Here is a 20,884-nt window from a genome sequence, read left to right as displayed (position 1 = left end):
GAAAGCAGCTCATCATGTACTTCAAGCAAAAAAAACAAACTTCATACCAAGGATTCTGGAGAAGCCAGCCACGTGACCTGTGAGAAGTGCCTGTTTTATTTTTTGTCATCGGTGCTAAATAGGGCATGCTGTCTCTTTCTCCAAAATGTTATGCTGCCTTTTGAGAAGGCAAGCTGCCTTCAGGCACAGGCTCCTCAGATTCATGTACTGAGGGGCCTCTTGAACTGCCTTTTCGAAGGTCTCCTGGCTAGACTTGTGCATCCAGGTTATGTCAAAGCATGTCATTCATTGCTGGAAGTTGACTATGGAACTGCAGAGAACCAGAGAGGTGATGAAGACATAGTCATTGGCAGCACAACCTACTCTGTGGTTGAGACATTGAGCTGCATTGAGAGAGAGAGCAGTTCTTCTCTACTGTATGTCTGTACTTAATGGCATCATGTGATTACATTCGCCAAGAATTCCTGCTAGAAGACGTCAATCTCAAGATGGCTGAAGTTGCTCAAGTACAAGCTCTGGAAACTGCTTCATTCAACAGCGTACATCATTTTATTATGGCGTTGCCTGCTATTCTGCCCCAGCAGAGTGGCAAATCAAAAGAAGCAATCGACGCACTTGAAGTAGAGTTTGCCAACTTGCAAGTATATCAGGCTCCAGCCGACATATTGAATGAACCAAGGTGCGATGTGCTGCGGTCGCAATTAGGAAGTGTTCGAAGTGTCAACGGATCGCTCAGGTTCCACAGAATTTCAATAATCATGCTGGGTATTCTCTCCATTCCCCACAGCAATGCTGAATGTGAGAGAATATTCAGCACTGTTACCAAAACGCAGAACAGTTTCGCTCATCTGTGTGTGAGGATACATCTGAAAGTCTGCTGATGGTCAAGGGGCACCAGAGTGGTACTTGGTTTGAGCAAACCTACACGGAGAAGTTTCTGAAGCAGGCAAAGTCGGCAACAGCAAAATTATTGCAAAAATAAATTGAGCCCCAGTGGTGTTTTACTCTCAAAAACACAGATTTCACTTGCAGTTGTGAAAACATGAGTAAGCTTGTTGCAAAAGGTAAATCCCTAAAAAAAAGTGCTGCCCCCCCCCCCCTTGCGATAGTTCTAGGAATTTCTAAATCTTCGGGTTGGCAAGTATGGCATTGTGTTTTAGGAGCCTTTTATGAAGTTATGGATGTCACAAGCATGCCAGCATTTCATGGGACTGGTAAAAATGCGTCAAAACTAACCGAATGTCGAATTATTCAGGGTATCAGAAAAAGATTAACAATATGCTTACAACCTTAACATGCTTTTATTTGCTGAATTAATCGGCATACCTAGTGTCCATTTTGCACAAAACCAGTGTGCAAGCTGCAATTCTCATTGACTGATAAGCACTTGCAGCAGTGCAGGCCTCCGAACTTCCTTCGCAGTGCAGCCGTGGTGCATGTCTTCATCCAAGACGTGCATTTCACTACCGCCTGCACATCCCGATTATTTTTTTGCCCGTCAGCTGGTCGCCTACAGATAGTCCATCCATTGTGATATAGCCAGTGCTTCTCATCCTCGACAGCTTTTGCCGTGCTTGTGACATTGTGTGTACAGCCATTGCAGAGTCATAATGAAACTACTGCTTGCCGCGGTCGCTGTCGACATGATCATGGATGGAGACTACGCAGTTACGAAGACACAAAGCCAACGCTGTGTTATGTGCGGCAGTAAACTCGAGATTAAAGGCTGTAAAAGCATGAAGTGTTCCTGGTACGATTTGCGCTGCTCACTATGGCTATGTGTGGACTTCACTGTCTCATTTCACTTGGATGCTAGAACAGCTTTTGCATCGTACATTTTCGGCGCTTCAATCTCAGATGTGCCTGAACTAACAAAACTTTGATTCCATTAAATAATGCATACGGCCTGCTGGGACCAGAGGATGAGTCCGGATTATCAGATTTTCCGATTTAATGAGGTTTTACTGTACTTGCGTTGACGTTGCAAAGATGATATGTTTCAGTAGTTAGCAATTTGCCAAAGTGTGAATAGCATTCAGCATTGTGTTATATAAGACAATTTGTGTGGTGTGCTGTTGGCAGGCCATTGACCTTTAAAAGCACTGGGATCGTACGCTTTCAAGACGGTTGCAGCTGTCGCAAGGTCAGAAATTATGGCACTGGTTTTGGGTGAGGTGCCAATGGAGCTTTTACCATGGGACCTCAATCACCAGTGCTACAAATCTATCTCGTTAAGTATGAACTGACACATTGCAGTAGCTTTGGCGCAATAGCATTATGCTGAGCTTAAGGTTGCATGTTCAATTTTTGGTCGTGGATAAGTGTGGCACAGGGGTGTAACAGCTGCGCCAATTGTGGCATTTGGATGCAATTCCTAATTTCTGCGCCAACAATGTGAAATTCGTCGAAATTGGCCCATGGTGTGCCAAAATGCCCCGACTTGCTGCAATATTTCTAATTCAAGCTTGATAAAGTGGAAGCTTGGGCGAGTTGGTGTTTCAATATCTACATGTGTGCACAGCACAAAAGATGAGGACTGAAGGAAGAACGCGTATGTTGTGTTCTATGTCACATTGCTGGAGTTGGTTCTGTAAGAGTTGTCTGACGATCCCACCGCTGTCAACCAGATGTAGGAGTCGTCAGACGATCTCGCCGCTGCCACCATTTGAAGGAGTTGAAGGTCGTAGAGAGGAACTCTGTGAACAGGATTTACATTTAAAACAAGACACACATCGACAGTCTAGCGTGACTCCCAAATGAAGCCCGCAAGACGACGCATACAGCAAACAGCTTACGAGCACACAGCTCACTAGTACATTTCGAGCATGACAACGAGCACTCTAGCAGCCGACAATCGCTGCTTATAAGCTCTCGCCCCCCCCCCCCCCTTGGTTCCAAGCGAACGGAAACGTTTGTCTAGTCATCGTTCGACGTCACCGAAGATGACCTGCCCTTTTGGAGGAGGCGGGCTCACATACTCGTGTCGCGCACACACACGCGCACACACACACACACACACACACACACACACACAGGTGTAAAGGTCCGGAGCCGACGTCAAGGGGGCTTCGTAGAACTCTGCTCCGTCAAGGGTGGCACTGGCGGGTAGCACATTCCTGAGCTGACCCCGGGCCACACGTGGCTGCCGGTTATTCGCTTGGGCGAGTTGGTGTTTCAATATCTACATGTGTGCACAGCACAAAAGATGAGGACTGAAGGAAGAACGCGTATGTTGTGTTCTATGTCACATTGCTGGAGTTGGTTCTGTAAGAGTTGTCTGACGATCCCACCGCTGTCAACCAGATGTAGGAGTCGTCAGACGATCTCGCCGCTGCCACCATTTGAAGGAGTTGAAGGTCGTAGAGAGGAACTCTGTGAACAGGATTTACATTTAAAACAAGACACACATCGACAGTCTAGCGTGACTCCCAAATGAAGCCCGCAAGACGACGCATACAGCAAACAGCTTACGAGCACACAGCTCACTAGTACATTTCGAGCATGACAACGAGCACTCTAGCAGCCGACAATCGCTGCTTATAAGCTCTCGCCCCCCCCCCCCCCCTTGGTTCCAAGCGAACGGAAACGTTTGTCTAGTCATCGTTCGACGTCACCGAAGATGACCTGCCCTTTTGGAGGAGGCGGGCTCACATACTCGTGTCGCGCACACACACGCGCACACACACACACACACACACACACACACACACACACACACACACACACACACACACACACACACACACACACACACACACACAGGTGTAAAGGTCCGGAGCCGACGTCAAGGGGGCTTCGTAGAACTCTGCTCCGTCAAGGGTGGCACTGGCGGGTAGCACATTCCTGAGCTGACCCCGGGCCACACGTGGCTGCCGGTTATTCGCAGTTCTCTGAAGTGCGCCCCGTCTGGTTGGATTGGAACACGTGCAGCGGGCTGAAATAGCTGGCACGTTGCCACCCCGTACGGCCATTCCTAACAGTTCTAAATAATTGCTGTAAATATTCACACCTATTTCTTTTCTGTTCCAAAATTAAATTCGGTTCCAAATTAAAACCTTTTGCTCAATGGCTCACATGCTCTGGCGATGTCCCGCGCTGCCTAACGACTTCCTCTCCAGCGAGGCCGAATGGGAGGAGGCCATCAGAAGCACGGTACTACGAAAGCAAGCCCAGGCTATCCAGAGGGCCCAGGAAAGAGCGGAGCGTCACGGTGTTGTCCTTTACGTGGGCGCGGCCAGCGGCTACAATGGCCTCCCGTTAGGAGGTCCTGACAGTAGCTCCTCAGGATTAAATAAAGTTCGTTGTCTGTCTGTCTTCCACATTAGACTGCTCCAAATTCAGTATTTGGTGCTCCAAAATGTAGTTATTTCTCTCTGCAACCTTCTCCAAATTTGGATTTTCCTGTTCCAAAACTAAGATTTTCCTGCTCCCAAATTTTTTCCAAATTTCCTCCAAAAATTGCTCCAAATCCTGCTTCAGCTGTCGCACCCCTGGTGGCACGCAAAAATGCTCATTTTCAAGCTTTGTGAACATATCAAAGAACTCCAGGCAATCAAAATAATCTGGTTTGGTTGACCATAGCAGCTCTAATTGCGTCTGCTGTGCTTTGAATGTAGAACTGTTTTAAGCATGAGCTATGCAGGGAGAGATTGGACAGATGGTGAATCTAGTCTTGTGTGACCCATCTAGGTATGTCATCCAGTACTTGCACCTGCAGCTCTTCTCTGGTGAAGTAGCATGGGTTGCAAGTTGATTAGAGCTTTTCTTATTTTATGCATTTTATCTTCACAAGTTGAAATTTATGGCACAGGGATGATTGTGTTCCAGGTGTTCTGTTACCTTGAGCAAATGCATTTTTTGAAGATCAGTTCTTGGTGTATACAGTAGAACCTGGTTCATACGTCTTTGAAAAAAGAGAAATAACGTATTAACCAAAAAACGTTTCATCCAAACTAACATACTCAGCTGTAGTTGACATTTATGTAATGCGAAGCGTTGCGTGAATCGTGCATGAGGCACAAGACGTGCGGCCGTAAAATACATCCTTTGATCGAAGTTTGGCAATGTACTGAATGTTATGGTGGTGCTGAAAAATCTTGTTTCGTGGGGGCATATAGACTGGTAAAAAATCAGCGTAGTTCTATTAAGTCATTTTTTTGTGTTCTCGATTGTGAACGTTTGCGCCAGGAAATTGTACGTAATGGGATTGTATTACTGAGGTTCTACTGTGTCAGTCCATAAGGAAAAGCTTAGTATGGCAAAGCAGAAAGTGATGCAAAAGGTGCACATGCTGAATGTGAAATCCTGAATCTATTATGGAGTTTAAAAATCTGGCTCATTATGTGATTTTTTAAATCTTGTGTCGAGTGGTAAGAAAACTTCATTTTGTTCCCTGAAAGGGTCTGATGTAGAGATGTGTGGCAGGGAGTGCACGATTGCAAAAAATCCACACAAAAACTAAATTGTGACGTTACTTGCACCGTCCTTTTGTGCTAGTTCAAGAAGCCATACGTCAAAGGAGTACTTGATTCAATCAAGTTAATGCAAGTGACAAATGCAAAAAGACAGTTAAACTTAAATATAAAAAGTATGGAACTTTTCATAACCTCTTCTTAATAGAACAGCATATAGTTAGAACCCAAATATAACTAAGTGCATTTGCATGCAATTTCTATATAACGAAATTTCACTGGCGCCGCAAAGGAATGCCGAGACAATAAATGGAAACTTCCACTGATGCAGATGGTCAAATCATTGAATTACAAGCGGCTGCTTGTGAATGCGCCTATCAAATCGCGCCACAAGGGCGACCACCGAAGTGGAGCTGCATCATGTTTTGTATGAAGTCCAAATGCGAGGGTCAAACAAGATAATGGCTTCACGAGTGCCGCCTTCCCTCACGAGCATAGGGAAAGAGGGGAGGGGGGGAGCAAGCTCGCGGTAAGGCTATCAAGCACACGCAAGGGAAGGGGGTGGGGAAGCGTGGCTGAGTGCATATGCAGCCACGCACCATGCTTTATAGGTAAAGTGTCATGTGCACAAAGACTCTGCGTGCCCAGACAGTGTGGTATCATGTAAACTGTCTTTTGATGCATTTAGTATTGGAGGCTGCGTAATCTTGCGTTCGTTGACCCATTCGAACGAGAGACAGACGAATCATTCGCTCTCCATTGCCGACGCTTTTTATGATAGCGTCGTCCCAGTGCAGGTGACCCTATCAGCTACGGGAACGGTTTGCTCGCCAAAGCTTTGATGGCTTGGCTTAATTCATACCGCCGATCTGAAGATGTCGTCGCGGCATGAAACTGCATCATTTGTTGCCAACTGCTGAATTATCAAAATGAATTGCTTTCTCATTTAAATTTGCTTTTTTCGATTGTCCAATAAGTCAGAAAATTCTGCAGCCACTTTCTGTGCAAAAGAAAATGATCAGGAACTCTACTTATTTACATAAAAGGTCTAATTTCAATACAACGAAATTTCGATGTGACGTAGCAAATTGCTGATATTACCGACTTCGTTATATTGAAGTTTAACTGTGTTTATGTGCACCCTACCTTCCTTGAATACTTTTTACGTACTGTCGAAATGAATGCATGGTTTTCTGCAATAGTGTGTCTCACAGCCCATGTGTTGCTTTGAATTTAATCAATAATGCTACAAATTTTAAGGGGGGACATAGGTTGTGGCGACCAAAAATCACGAAAAAAAACTATTCTTTTATTGCATTTTTGGAATCTACAGCTATTATTGCATTTACATTGTTAATTTCATACCGATAACACCAGTATTTTAGCCGCAGTGACGTCTTATACGACATGTACTAGCCGAATTTCAGGCGAAACTTTCACTGAAACGGCACATTTCCCGAAATGCGTGCCTGCTCTTCCACGTGTGCTAGCATGGACATCTTGGTCTCATTTGAAATTCCCGCCAGAACGGGCCCCATTCAGCCATTAGCCACTTAGAAAATGCATGGCAAAAAAAGGTACTAGAACATCCTCCTATTCGTCACTCGGCGCACGTGACTTGAGCTAGCCTCCAGATTGGTGGAACTCCATGGCCATCGTCTACCCCGCGCATTGAGGTGCGCCATCTTGCCCAGTGTCAGCGAGGAAGCAGGGTGCGATGTCTGAAACGGAGTGCAAATTGCGTACGCGGCACAAGTTTGGTGTGAATAAAGTGCGACGGACGCTCATTGAAAACGTCAAAAAACGCTGCTCGACACTGCAAAATGCCCAGGACGCCACAACCTCACCATCCGATGCCGAAATCGTCGATGCAGCAATGGCAGGCCTAACGACTGCATCGGCTGCTGCGGATACTGTGACAACTCTGTCTGCCGCGGACCCTTCGACGAGCGCTCGCGTACGGCAAGATACAATCTACCGGCAACCCTCAGAGCTGGAGGAGGAGTAAGTGAAAGCCAAAGCAAAGCTATCGGAGTTGTCTTCCGCTCCAGCAACGGAGAGGAAATGAGAGTTCGTGGGTGACAATATCGACGATGCACTTCACCCGCCTGATGGGACTGTGTTTACGATTGTGGATTTGAGTGCCGTGAACACTTCGTTAACGTTTGTGAACTGCAATAGCTGCAATGGTGACTCACAAATCGTTCGAGACGAGCGGGAATACGGACTCACTGTGAAGCTGCGTTTTATGTGCGCGAACTGTGGAGAGATTGCGTCGGTGCGGAGCTCGTCGCGTGTTCAGTGCTGAACGAATGACTCTTTGCTGTGAACATTTTGGCTATGCGTGCCATGCAGGAAAGGGGAACCGACAGACCGCATTCAATTACGTTTTCTCATTGATGGGCATCAGCCGTCGGGCTCTTCACATGAAAGCGTGGCAGAGCTATGTGAAGATGAAGTTGGGGCCAGCGGCCGATCGCGCGGTGCGTAATCTGACGAGCGACTGCCCGCAGTCGGTTCACGAGCTTTACGCCGAACTGAACCCGGGTCATACCGGGAACATCGCGGTGTCGTATGACGGGTCATGGATGACCCACGGTCATACGTCCCATATCGGCGTCTGCACTGTGATCGAGTTGTTCAGCAAACTTGTGCTCGGCTTTATTGTATTGACCAATTTCTGTGCTGGATTGCAGTCGGGGCCTAAGGAGAGGGACCCTTCCTATGGAGCCTGGAAGAATGGCCACAAGTGTCAGAAGAATACTAATAAGAAAGCTGGCGGGATAGAGGTGGAAGCTGCCCTCAACCTTTTCAGGCGATCATTGAAGCGGCATATTCTGTGGCATACAACGGTATTTTGTGACGTGAACAGACGCAGTTATCTCGCTTTACAAGATGATGAAGTGTATCGGTACATCCCAATTGAAAAAGAGGACTGCGTGAGTCACATGCAAAAGTGCATGGGGACGGCTTTGCACAACTTGGTGGCAAAACAGAGGCCCTGGACATGAGAGTCTTGGTGGAAAGGGCCGCTTGACAGCAGACTTGATCTCCAGGTTAACCTCATACTATGGATGGGCTCTGAAGACCCACATAAGAGATGTAGATGCCACTCAAAATGCAGTGATGGCCACATATCACATTACATCAAACGATGATGTGGCTAATCACACTCCTTGTCCATCAGGCCCAAACTCCTGGTGCAAGCAAAATGCTGCAGTGGCCAAGGTGAGCCGGTTCCAAAACAACTTTGAAAGCTTCCTCCTGATGTGTGTCAGGCTTTACGTCCCATATATGAACGTCTTTCAGACAAGAAACTGCTGCAACGTTGCCAGCGTGGTAAAACACAAAATAACAACGAAAGCCTGCATTCGATGATCTGGGCACTGGCGCCAAAAGACCGGCACACTTCTTTGTTCATGGTGGAGGCTGCTGTGGCAGAGGCAATATTAAAGTTCAATGCAGGCAATGCAAGGGCCTCAAAGGACATAATGAAAGAACTATGACTAAATCCAAGCCAGCAAAGTCACACCTGCATGGCCGAGAAAGATGGGCGTCGAATGGCAGCATCAGCCAAGAAGCACAAAGCATCAGAAAACTTGCGCCAGTCCCTCAAAAAGCAGCACACAGGGACTGGGAGTCAGCAGGACTACATGCCTGGTGCCTACTGAGCTGTTCCAGCTGTAAATTTGTAAATAAAATAGGGTTTTGCATGTTTTCTCACTTTTTTATTAAAACATGTTTTTGGGTCGCTTCACCAGACTGTCGGAGTGATATCTTATGATCTAGAACAGCTAGAGCAATAATTCTTTCTTTATCAGAAAGCCTAATCTGCATATTACAAAGTGCTGAGAGCAGTATTTCAAATTTGTGCGCATGTATATTTCCATTTTATTTTCTTTTGGTGGGGTAGCTTTAGTACAAGGAAAGAATTTTGATCACCTGCAGGATGGCCATTTATCATTTGAAAGCTTTTTGCAGCATTGCAGTTATTGCACATTGTAGTATCTGGCTATTCAATAATATTCACTTTCTGCTGAGCAGCTTTTTTTCTTTCCATTGTCTCTGGAAACAATAGTGGCAGCACTGTCAATATCCTGAACTAATAGACCTACAAGAAAAATTATTGCATATTTGAAATCGGCACAGAAAAACTAGTACGCTTGTTTATTTTCATCAGAGTTGGCCATAAAATGCAGGAAATAATCTCCACAACCCATGTTCCCCCTTAATCAGCTTGTCTAGCCGTGATTACTTGATCAGTAACTTCGGCATGCACAGAGCACTGCCACATGATGTAGCAAGTATACAACATACCGTAAAAACCGGAATACAGGTCGAACTTTTTTTCAAAAAACCATTGCGAAAAGTCTACCCTCGACTTATATACCGGACATTGGCGGAAAAACTACGGAAGTCTTGCAACAATGGGCGGATGAAGTAAACAGCCGCTTTCGCCATCGCCATCATCAGCAGCGCGGCGTTGGTTCTTTATTCTATGGCGTGGCGACATTGTGGCACCGGCATTTTGCGTTTCCACTGTCGCAAAGTTATATTAATTAAAGGCTGCATTTTCATTTTGTTTCAAAATGAGCGGAAGCCGACGTCAATTCACCGTCGCCTTCAAGAAAAAGGCGATTGAGTACGCGGAAGCCCACGGCAACCTGGCAGCACAGCGCGAACTTGGAGTATCCGAAAATAGCATTCAGTAGTGGCGGAGGTAAAAGCAACGTATTACAACAACTTGCAGCAACCAAAAGAAAACGTCGTTTCGTGGCCGGATCGCAGCGGACTGCAGAACTGGAAGGCAAGGTTGCGGAGTCCGTCCGAGAGCTGCGTGTAAGATCGCTGCCTGTTGTCGAATGCATTCGTTTGAAAGCGGTAGAGATCGCACGCGCCTGTGGACTGGACAGCGAGAAGCACTCGTCATCCGACTCTGTTCAAACGTGTTGCTCTGATTCGGAGTAGCGCTTGCGGACTTCGTGCCCTTCTGTGTACTGTACACCCGACGAATTTTTAACAGTATCGCGCGACCGTCGACCCGCGTATTTGTCAGCACCTTTTATCATCACGGCACGGAGCGGCGAAATAGCGAAAGTAAGGGCATGTGTACACATGCGCGTATCTCGTTTGTTTCGCTGCTCATCGCCGTTAATACGGTGTTGACAAGCACGCGGGTCGATGGTCGCGCGATACCGCTAAAAACATGGCCAGGTGCACATGCGAGCAGCATTTAAATAAATACTGTCACCATTGTGCAACCCGCTGAGTCGCATTTGTTTATAGGTAAGGGTGTCATGTCTTTCGGTACTTTTGCCACTGAAAAAGATTTTTTTTTCATTTTTAGGATTCGTTAGTTGGGGGATCGACCTATATTCCGGTCCGACCTATAGTCCGGTTTTTACGGTATGTTTTGGGTCCTCCAAAACCGTGGGCAGTGCTGTTGTATTACACTTGGCCCTTTCAACGAACACAACTGGCTACTTACTACTGGCACGTGGTCACCTTTGCGTCATTACTGTCGTGGAGCACCAGTTTGGATTGGGCGCTGTTGTTTCTCGGGCTTCTCAGTTGAACAGAGTTATTGTTGTTTATGGGATTACATAAATCAAATAACGTAAATAAGCGTATTCTGCCAAAGGGACTCCATGCAACCTTGGTACTTCGCATTACCTAAAAATCTGAAATACTGGTTTTCAATTTCATTAAGAAATCTAGCTTTACGAGTGTGTTTATTCAGAGTGCTGTCATATGGGCATTGTCTTTCTGCAGGCCTTAACTACTTAAGATGCATAGATCTCATTTTTTGAGTGAAGTGTGTTGTAGCATCGCTTTCTGATAGGTGACAAGTTGCCTTGAGCATAAAAAGGAGCCTAGATCTTGAGGTATGAGTACTTGTAGGCTGATTAATGCTATTGCCATCTATGCTTAATGGTGATGTGCATTCTGTGTTCCAGGAACAAACAACATCCGCATTTTTGTGCTGGATGAGGCTGATGAAATGCTGTCCCGAGGGTTTAAAGATCAGATTTACGACGTCTTCCGGACACTAAACTCAAACATTCAGGTATGCCTTGATACTTGTATGGTCACTCACTACTTCTTAGTAGTAGCTAGAATGAAAAGTAGGCTTTTCCTTTTACCATTACCTTGTGTGTGAAACTTAGTTTGTGTCGTGTTTGTAGGTGATCCTGCTCTCGGCTACAATGCCGTCGGATGTGCTGGATGTGACAAAGTGCTTCATGCGCAACCCCATCCGAATTCTGGTGAAGAAGGAGGAGCTTACCCTTGAGGGTATCAAGCAATTCTATGTAGCCGTAGACCGTGAGGTAAGCTTACCAGGAATGTCCAACATTGGGGTTTTATACGCTTTGCTAGTTATATTTGACTAGGAAAAGTCTAGCAGTAATACCACTGACAAAGTAGTTTTTGCTTGAGCCTGAATTTCTCGGCAACTTGCTGTAATGGTTCCAGTGGCTATGGTATCCGAAAAAAAAAAATTGTGAGGCTTCCATTTCTGGCCTCAGCGGCCATGTACTGATGAGTGTGTGTTACCCCTGGGAGGTTCATGTAAGGCAACGTTTGTCCTGGTTCAGCGATCTAACCTTGGACCAGTGCCTTTCCAGGGCAGTTGCTCTACCATCTGGGCAAACCTGGAGGCTACAAGATGACAGCACGAGGTTACGTCCAGAGTTATATTAATTCAAAGCTCTCTTTATTTGAGTAGTGTCTTGCACTGTTTGGCTGTGGCATATGAAACTTGTGGCAGCTGTGAGGTGAAACGCAAGTGTGTTCTTGGGTGTAGGAATGGAAGCTGGACACACTGTGTGACCTGTACGAGACTCTGACCATCACCCAGGCAGTGATCTTCTGCAACACGAGGCGGAAAGTTGACTGGCTCACAGAGAAGATGCACGAGCGCGATTTCACCGTCTCGGCACTGGTGAGTGTATCCACTAAAGAGGCCCTGAAACACTTTTTGAACCTGGTAAAAAAATGTTGCCGATCTGTTAGTGAGGCTCCTTTGAACATGTGAGCCAAATATTATTTCACTGCATGCAACAGGGAATTTACTATCAAGTCAAAAGCAGTGAACACACACTTGCTCTCACATACACGATGTCGTCAACGAAAGCTAATAGAAAGCAGTTGAGCGACTAATGCTATTGGCTGATTTCGTGATCGCAAGAACACTCTCAGCAATACAGAATTGCTAATTTTGAGTTACCGTATTTATTCGAGTATGGGTCGGCCTTTCTTTCCAGAAATGTTAACCATAATGAGCTATCAACCTATATTCGTGACTAGAGAATCTCGACCTCTATTTACGATCAAGGCTAGCGAAAATAGCTCAGCGACTCCGCTGGAGCTGCCGAGGGCCAATGCGGCAAACCAAAACGCTGTGCCGTGCACGGCGATACCACATGTCGAAGCCACAGTCGTGCCAATCGCAAATCACCTTATTTACTCGATTCTAACAGGCACCAATTGCAATATGCACCCGTATTGTACTACACAGCCGTACAGTACTAACTAAATTAACAAGCATGGTCTCCAGCATGTGCAAGCAAACATGAACACATCTCACTTGATGACGAGCTAAAACTAGTCAAAACGCTGGAGTGAGGAAGCATGGCAGCAGCTGCTTCTCGCTTCAACGCAAAATATAAACGGCGAAAATGCAGTGCACAGCGGACTCTGTTCATAGAGAGGTCTCTCTCTCTCATCGGTAGGACTCTCCTCCTGAAATCACGGGTTCGCAGCACTGAAATATCTCGACTATTAATGTACCAATTTGAAAAATTGTTGCAACAGAACACTGCCTGGAGGGCGTGTCACAGCTTCCAGTGTATAACCAAAATTTGTCATGTGGCCAGGCAAGAGGCCCTATAAAGGGACACTAAAGGTTACTATAAGGTCAAGTTAAGGGGAGACACGGCTCTTAGGAGGCGAAAATTTGCCCGAAAATCGAGTTTTCAGAAATGTCATTTTCGTGTTCCTACTACCATCCCACACCTGCCTGCAACTTTTTATTCAAAAATACCTCGTATTGATGGCGTAACAGCGATTCAAAGATTCGTTGGCACACCCACAGCCCTTTACATTGTGGACAAATTGTGCTTATTTCGGCTGCCTATAACTCGTGAACGGCTCGCTCAACCGCGGCCATTTTGTTATCGTTGAAAAGCTCGCGCGTTTGGCTTCTTTTTATCACTCGGTAAGCAACCCTGTGCTCGCCGCCTTCACAAATAAAACGAGAAAAAGAAAGCGTGCATAGAAAGTCGTCATTGACCAGTTAGGATCACGTGGCTACGATGGCGCCATGTTATTGGCTTAGGGCACTGGATAGGAAAATTCGGCTGGTAGAGGCGCCATTTTGTCTAGTTACGACCGCACCATGGCAAACATGCCTGGAGGACCGAAAGAGTTCCACACTGTGTATCAGTTCGGCCGAAAGCGAGCAAAAAATAAGAAACGTGCTAAGGGCACGACATTGCGGGACACTGCAATGGACGAGCAAGCGACTTTCGTCGCTAAGGCACCCGACAACGGCGATGGAGGTGATAGTGGTCCAACATTGCACGGCCCTGGAACCGATGAGCAAGTGACTCGCGGTGCTGGTGAATCTGTCAACGGCGGTGTATCGCGCGACTCTACGACGGGTCAGGAAACGATTCGCAGCGATGCTGGTGATAGCGATCTGCAGACCGACGGCATCCTTTGCGCCGACTCCGGCCATGTGATAGTTGCGGCTCGCAGCGATGCAGGTGATAGCGTACCGCAGAACGACGGCATCCTTTGTGCCTACTCCGGCAGTGTGAGAGTTGACGCTAGAACTGTCACGAGCAGCGAAATAGCTCAAGTGAGTGCTCGTGATCAAGTCACGCTTGATAGACTCGAGTCGACGCCGGCAACAGTGCGAAAGACTGCAGTTTTCACTGATGCAAGCGACGCATCATCGGCTTCAGCCGTGGACATTGCAGCTTTATACGCGATTGTTGACCTTAACCTTGTCAATGTGCTGCTTGCTGCCTTGCAGTGCAAGGTATGCGGAGGATGTGCGAAACTAGTCACGGGCGACCGTGATTACGGCCTCGCCAAGAAACTGGTCGTGTTGTGCGAGAATTGTGGTAAAGTTGCGGTGCAATGGAACTCGCGCAGAGTTGATGGTGAAAAGACATGTAATCCGTTTGAGATTAACATGTTAGCCACACGTGCAATGATCAGCAGTGGAAATGGCCAAACAGCCATGATCGACATCTTCGCGTCGATGGGGCTTTCGCGCCGGGGGCTCCACAATAAAACGTTTCAGCGGCACCTAACGAAGACGCTAGAGCCTGCTGCCACCTGAGCTGCCGCGACCGTTATGACTCGGTGTGCGAAAATATTGCCGTGTAATACGACGGTTCCTGGATGACGCGCGGCCACTCGTGTCACATTGGCCTAGGTGCCGTCATAGAGCTGTTTACGGGGCTAGTCATCGACCATGTGGTGCTCAGCAACTTCTGTGCTGGTTGTGAGCATGGACCAAAGGATAATGACCCGAGTTATAAAGCTTGAAAGGAGAGCCATGCCTGTCAGAAAAACACCTTCAAGAAGGCCGGCGAAATGGAAGTTGAAGCTGCCCTCATCCTTTTCCAGAGGTCACTGCAACGGCATAACCTGAGGTACACCACCCTACTTTCCGATGGTGCCAGTCGCGCTTTCCTTGCGCTGCAGGAAGCCAGAGGGTATGGATACATTTCAGTGGAAAAGGAAGACTGTACGAACCATGTGCAGAAACGTTTGGGCACAAGCTTGCGAAACCTTATCGCAAAGCATAAGGGACCTGGATTTGAGAGCCTTGGTGGTAAAGGCAAACTGACTACCGACTTAGTCACCAAGCTGACACGATATTATGGCTGGGCCGTGAAGACTCGCAAGGGTGATGTGCAGGGAATGAAAAGGGCTGTGATGGCCACTTATCACCACACATCAAGTGACTTGGTATCGGACCACAGCTATTGTGCACCAGGACCAAGCTCGTGGTGCCGGCAAAATGCAGCAAGCGCTAAGGGTGGGGCAGCCCCTAAGCACCGCTGCAATTTGCCTCCTCATGTCTGTGAAGCCCTGTTGCCCATTTATGAGCGCCTGTCTGATTAAAAGCTCTTTAAACAGTGCTTACGGGGCAGTACTCAGAACGAGTCTCTCCACTCCCTGATATGGGCCCTGGCTCCAAAGGAACAGCATGCTTCACTGTTCACCGTGCAAGCTGCAGTAGCTCAGGCAGTCATGAAATTCAACACTGGCTGTGAGACGACCTCTGCAGCAATATTGAAAGAGCTGCACCTCAACCCTGGAATACCAAGCATGAAACGCATGGTGGAGAAGGACTGCCGTTGAGCAGCTGCATCTGCAAAAAAGCACAAGACCACTACGGACAAGCAGAATTCTTTCAGGAAACGCCATTTGGGTGGCCGTAGTCAAAGTGACTACATTCCTGGTGGCTTTTAGCCACTTTCACTGCGGAGTAGTGCACAATTATTTCTGCACTTTTCATTAAAAGTGACTTTATTTCTTTTTTCTCGTTTTCTCAAAACACCAATTTTTGACTTCTTGCTAATTTGCAGGAACGATATCTGCCTTCAAGGCAGGTAGAGGCATAATTTTCATTGTGGCTCGTAGCTGAGTGTACAAAGCACACAGGGGTAGGAACAGATTTTGGAATTTATGCTTTAAGTTTTCAGTTCTGCTTTAGATCAGACAATAGAGCACCCACAATTGGAACAGTGAAGATTGAATTGCCATAAAATTACTAATATTTGTTATATCAAAAAGTATTCCTACCATTGTGTTCCTTATGTTTTCTAGTACCTAGGCACGATAGACGATGAATTTCATTTATCTTCAGAACTAAATGGCCTATTGGAAAAATAATTACATATTTGAAATCAGCACAAAAATCTTAAGGGGGGAAGCGGGGATCAGATCGCGATTTTCGCGAAAAAAATCGATTTTTGAAAAGTACGCTTTTCAGAATCTACAGCATCATTTCTATCTTGTACTGAAATATTTCACCGAAAAACAAACTCTAAGCACTTAAAATAAATATATTTGTCGGTGCCGGCGTCCACAAATCCGCCCGAAATCGCGAAAAAGCCGCGAAGTTCAACGCGCGACTGCTCGGCTTTCCCGCCACGGAGCGCCGCCATTTTGGTATCGTTGGAAAGCCCGACTCTTTGACTCTTTGTCCCAGCCCTTCCCTTCCTTCCCTGCCAGCCAGCAAGCGCACAAAAAAAGAAAAACAGGAGAGTGGCAGCACGGAGCAGCCAATGGCTGCCGCGCCCCGATTGGCTCTGCGCCGCGGCTCGTTGTAAGGCGCCTCCTCATTGGTCGACGCCGCGCCATAATGGCGGCCGAGGCAAGGAGCGCAAGGAGCGTCTGCTTTTGTCCGCTGCTGGGAAGCCTTTCTGGACTTTCCTTCTCTTGTGTTTCGAGGACGTCGGCCACGTGCAATGGATCCGCGCACGTTCGAAAAGAAGTACCGGACAAAGCATGCCTACGGGAAGCGGAAACGCAAGCCCGTCACAGCAAGGAAGAAGCGGCGATTGTCAGCAGGTGGTTCGGCCGAGCCGAGCGTCCGTTCAGAATCGGCGGAGTACGCGCCCAACGTGCTGTGCGATCTCTCGCCCAACGTGCTGCGGGATCTTGCGCCGAGTCGAGCACCAGCCAGCGATAGTGAGACGAACCATGATCTTTTGCCGTCGAAGCGCGGGCGCAGTGTTACTTCACCGGTGACGATCGACATGCCAGTGAGTCTCGCCGTACGCGAGCGACCCGTCGCAAGTTCGTCCAGCACAGATTACGGAGTGAGCTTGCAGCCGTCATCGCCGCCCGACTGCAGAGCATCGGAGACGCGCTTCCGCGGTGTGTCGTTCAACGCCGAGATGTCTCCGCAGCCAACAACCGCCAGTGAAGGCAGTCCCATGCCATCGACGAGTTCCGGCGCTTCGACGGAGCTGCAACGCGGGCGCACGCTCGCTGCCGCGGATGCGCCGGCGGCCGACCTTGCCGCTCATCGCAGTGTTGACTGTTCGCCCAGTGAACGTCGCACTATTCAAGCTCACCTGGAAACACGATTTGTGTCCGCGGAAACTGCAGAACTGCAAGCGTCGAGAGTTCGCGAATCGCTTCGCGCGGTTTCAGCAACGGAGCGCAAGTTCGGGCTGACTGGCTCACAGGAAAATGCCATTCCCGCACCTCCAGAAGAGGAGTTTATGCTTGTTCAAGTTGCTGCTTTGAACTCGCTGATTGGTTCCCCGCTTTGCCCAACTTGTCAGCAGCCCGGCCTAGCAGTGCACCGCGAGACTGAACTGGGACTAGCTGTGAAGATGGTACTTTCATGCATTTCCTGTGGTAGTACCCTACAGTCTGAGTGGTCCTCACAAAGGAAGAGGGGCTCTAGAGCTTTCGAGGTCAACATCAGAGCTATGCAAGCAATAAAGAGCATTGGGAAAGGACCAACTGCTCTTAATGACTTCTGGGCCACCATGAATGTCTCGCATCGTGGGTTACACCACAAAACATATGATGGGCACCTCAAAAAGACTTTCAAGCCTGCCGCAGCGGCAGCTGCACACAACATCTTCACAGATGCTGTAGAGGCAGTGAAAAAGGTGTACACTGAAATGGAGACAACATTTTCAAAGAACATTACAGTAGTGTATGATGGCACATGGTTGACACGCGGCCACAGCTCCCATACCGGCGTAGGCTGTATAATTGATTTCCATACAGGGCTTGTGTTGGACTGCATAGTTCTGTCCAACTTCTGCCTTGGGTGCAGCCGACAGCCAGCAGAAAGTGACCCCAACTATGCTGAATGGAAGCAGCAACACCAGTGCCAGAAAAACACTGATGTGAATTCTGGAAGAATGGAGGTTGAGGCTGCACTACAGCTCTTCAGGCGCTCCTTGAGCAGAAATGATCTACGTTACACAAACATAGTTTGTGACGGGGACAGCCGCATGTTTCGCACTCTATGTGATGAAGAAGTTTATGGTTTTGTGCAGCTATCTAAAGAGGACTGCATAAATCATGTTAAAAAACGAATGGGGGCTGCACTTCGCTCTTTGGTGGCCAAGGCAAAGAAAGGAGAGCCACTAGGTGGAAAGGGGGGCCTGACACAGCAGCTCATCAAAAAACTGACAAACTACTATGGCCTTGCTCTGCGGAACCACTCGGAAGTCGAGGAAATGCAAAGGGCAGTAATGGCAACGTACTACCACATCACATCAACAGATGATGAGCCCCATCATGAGCTGTGTCCCCCTGGCCCCCTTAGCTGGTGCAACCACCGGTCAGCTGAGGCAGAAGGGCAGCCAGCACCAGCTCACAAGTACAAGCTTTCAGCTAAAGTTGCTGAAGCACTCCTGCCTGTGTACCAGCGCCTCTCAGACCCTCAGTTGCTGGCCCGGTGCAGAGGAGGCAAAACTCAAAACGCGGCTGAGAGTCTCCATTCAGTGATATGGTCACTAGTATCAAAAGACCAGCATGCCTCACTGTTTGCTGTGGAAACAGCAGTGCACGAGGCAATTTCAAAGTACAACTCGGGCAGTCTGAAAGCTTATTCAGACCTGTGCACAACATTGGGCCTGCGCCCTGGTGCCCTCTCTCTTCAGCGGGCTGTCGAGAAAGACTCCCAGCGAATGAAGAAGGCACACAAAGTCCATCTCCTGAAAGGACAGAGGGCTAAGAAGTCACCTGCTGCCAAGGACACCAAATTCTACAATGCAGGAGCATTCTAGACAGTGTGTGCCAGTATGGAACTTTGAGGCTTGTTTTCTCAAAAGTTTGTTTTGAGCTTATCACCTCGCTCGTGGAAAGCATAGCACGGCAATGGGAGCACGGATTTTAATCCTGTTTGTTTTGCTGCAATTGGTGAAGTGTGCCTTATGTCAAGACAGTCTCAGATTTACCATTTAGGCTCACCATTTTTTTATTACACAATAATTGGAGCATGATACATTCTAAACATAAAGAGAAGGTGCATACTATATCGTTTAGAAGAAGAGCAGAGAAATTTAAAAAGAAATTAAGAGAATCTTGACTTAGACTATACTTCTTAGTAACTATTAAAAACATTTACAGACCCATAACCCATTTTGCTGTCACGCTAGGCTTTCCACGAGCAAGCAACATGTGAGCAATATATAAATAATGATAAAATAAGAACTACTGAAGATATGATTGTGGAACTTTGCAGCTGTCTGTTTGATGCTATTTCGAACCTGTATGCCAAATTTCATCACTCTAAGATAAAAAATGAAAAAGTTAGTTCCGATCCCCTCATCCCCCCTTAATAAGACGGGGAAGTTTCATTAATATTGATGGAAAAGGTTAACATTAATAGCAGTGTTGCCCCTTAATGCTTAAGCTTTGCTCACATTCAAGCATGTCGGTTAAATATGAAGTCGAGGACTCCAAACAACACAAGTGTACTCCAATATAGGTCGAACGTAAGCTAAATATAGAAGCTCTGTAACTTCTAGCAGTGCCATTTTAAAGTTTCATCTTAAAATATTCAGCATTCCACAAGCTTTAGATGGAACATGCTCAACATGCTTATTCTATGTTAGGTCAGAGGAAAAGCAAACGCCAAGGTATTTGTAATCAGATACTCTTGAGAGTTGAACAGAATCTAATCCATATTCGGCTAGGAAAGGATGATGCCTGCGCGTGATAGAGATAGCCTGACACTTTTTGGATTTAAGTACATTTTTCACTTCGAGCACGATTGTTGAATATGGTCCAAGTTGCTCTGCAAATGAAATGAATCTGAATAATTGTTCGATCACAGTAGACAACACAATAATCTGCTTATAGACATATTTTACAAGTCGCATCTTTAATAATATCAATAATATACACTAGAAATAGCAGGATCCCTAGAACTAACCCCTGAGGAACTCCCGAAGATACAGCAACATAATCAGATCAGGACCCATTAATCAGCACACGCTGCTTACGTCCCTGCAGATAACATTGAAACCAGTTTAGGAGAGAAGTAGGCAGGTTAAGTAAAGACAGTTTATATAGTAGCAAGTCATGAGGTACCAAATCAAACACTTTCTTTTAAATCTAAGACAATACACTAGTAACCTGATCGAAAACCATGCTGAGCATGAGTGAAGAATTGGTTTTGTTCCAAATGTTTCATCATTGCGCTATAAATTATGTGTTGAAAAGTTTTGCAACTGGTATTTGTTAGATTGGCCTGTAATTACCAACTATGTTTTAGAACCACTCTTATGAATGGGCACTACTACATCACCATTTTTTCCATTCCTGGGGTATTATTCCTGTATCCAAAGATTTTGAGTACAGGATAACGAAGTAATGCGCAATAAGTTCAGCACAGACCTTAATGACATAACAAGGAACATCGTCGGGCCCACTGGCCGAAGAAAGATTTAGGTTAGTGAGCAATTTTA

General features: G+C 46.9%; 1 protein-coding gene across 1 annotated transcript in view; it reads left to right on the top strand.

Annotated features, from left to right (window-relative positions):
* Positions 1–20,884, top strand: part of eIF4A (eukaryotic translation initiation factor 4A) — a 65,263-nt gene that overhangs the window by 26,205 nt on the left and 18,174 nt on the right. Inside the window, exons 5-7 of the mRNA XM_050190122.2 lie at positions 11,369–11,478; positions 11,597–11,740; positions 12,217–12,354. Of these exons, the coding sequence (XP_050046079.1) occupies positions 11,369–11,478; positions 11,597–11,740; positions 12,217–12,354 (392 nt within the window). The remainder of the gene's footprint in view (positions 1–11,368; positions 11,479–11,596; positions 11,741–12,216; positions 12,355–20,884) is intronic.

Source organism: Dermacentor andersoni, chromosome 2, assembly GCF_023375885.2.
Source record: "Dermacentor andersoni chromosome 2, qqDerAnde1_hic_scaffold, whole genome shotgun sequence".
Lineage (NCBI taxonomy): Eukaryota > Metazoa > Arthropoda > Arachnida > Ixodida > Ixodidae > Dermacentor > Dermacentor andersoni.
This window is presented reverse-complemented; position numbering and strand designations above follow the sequence as displayed.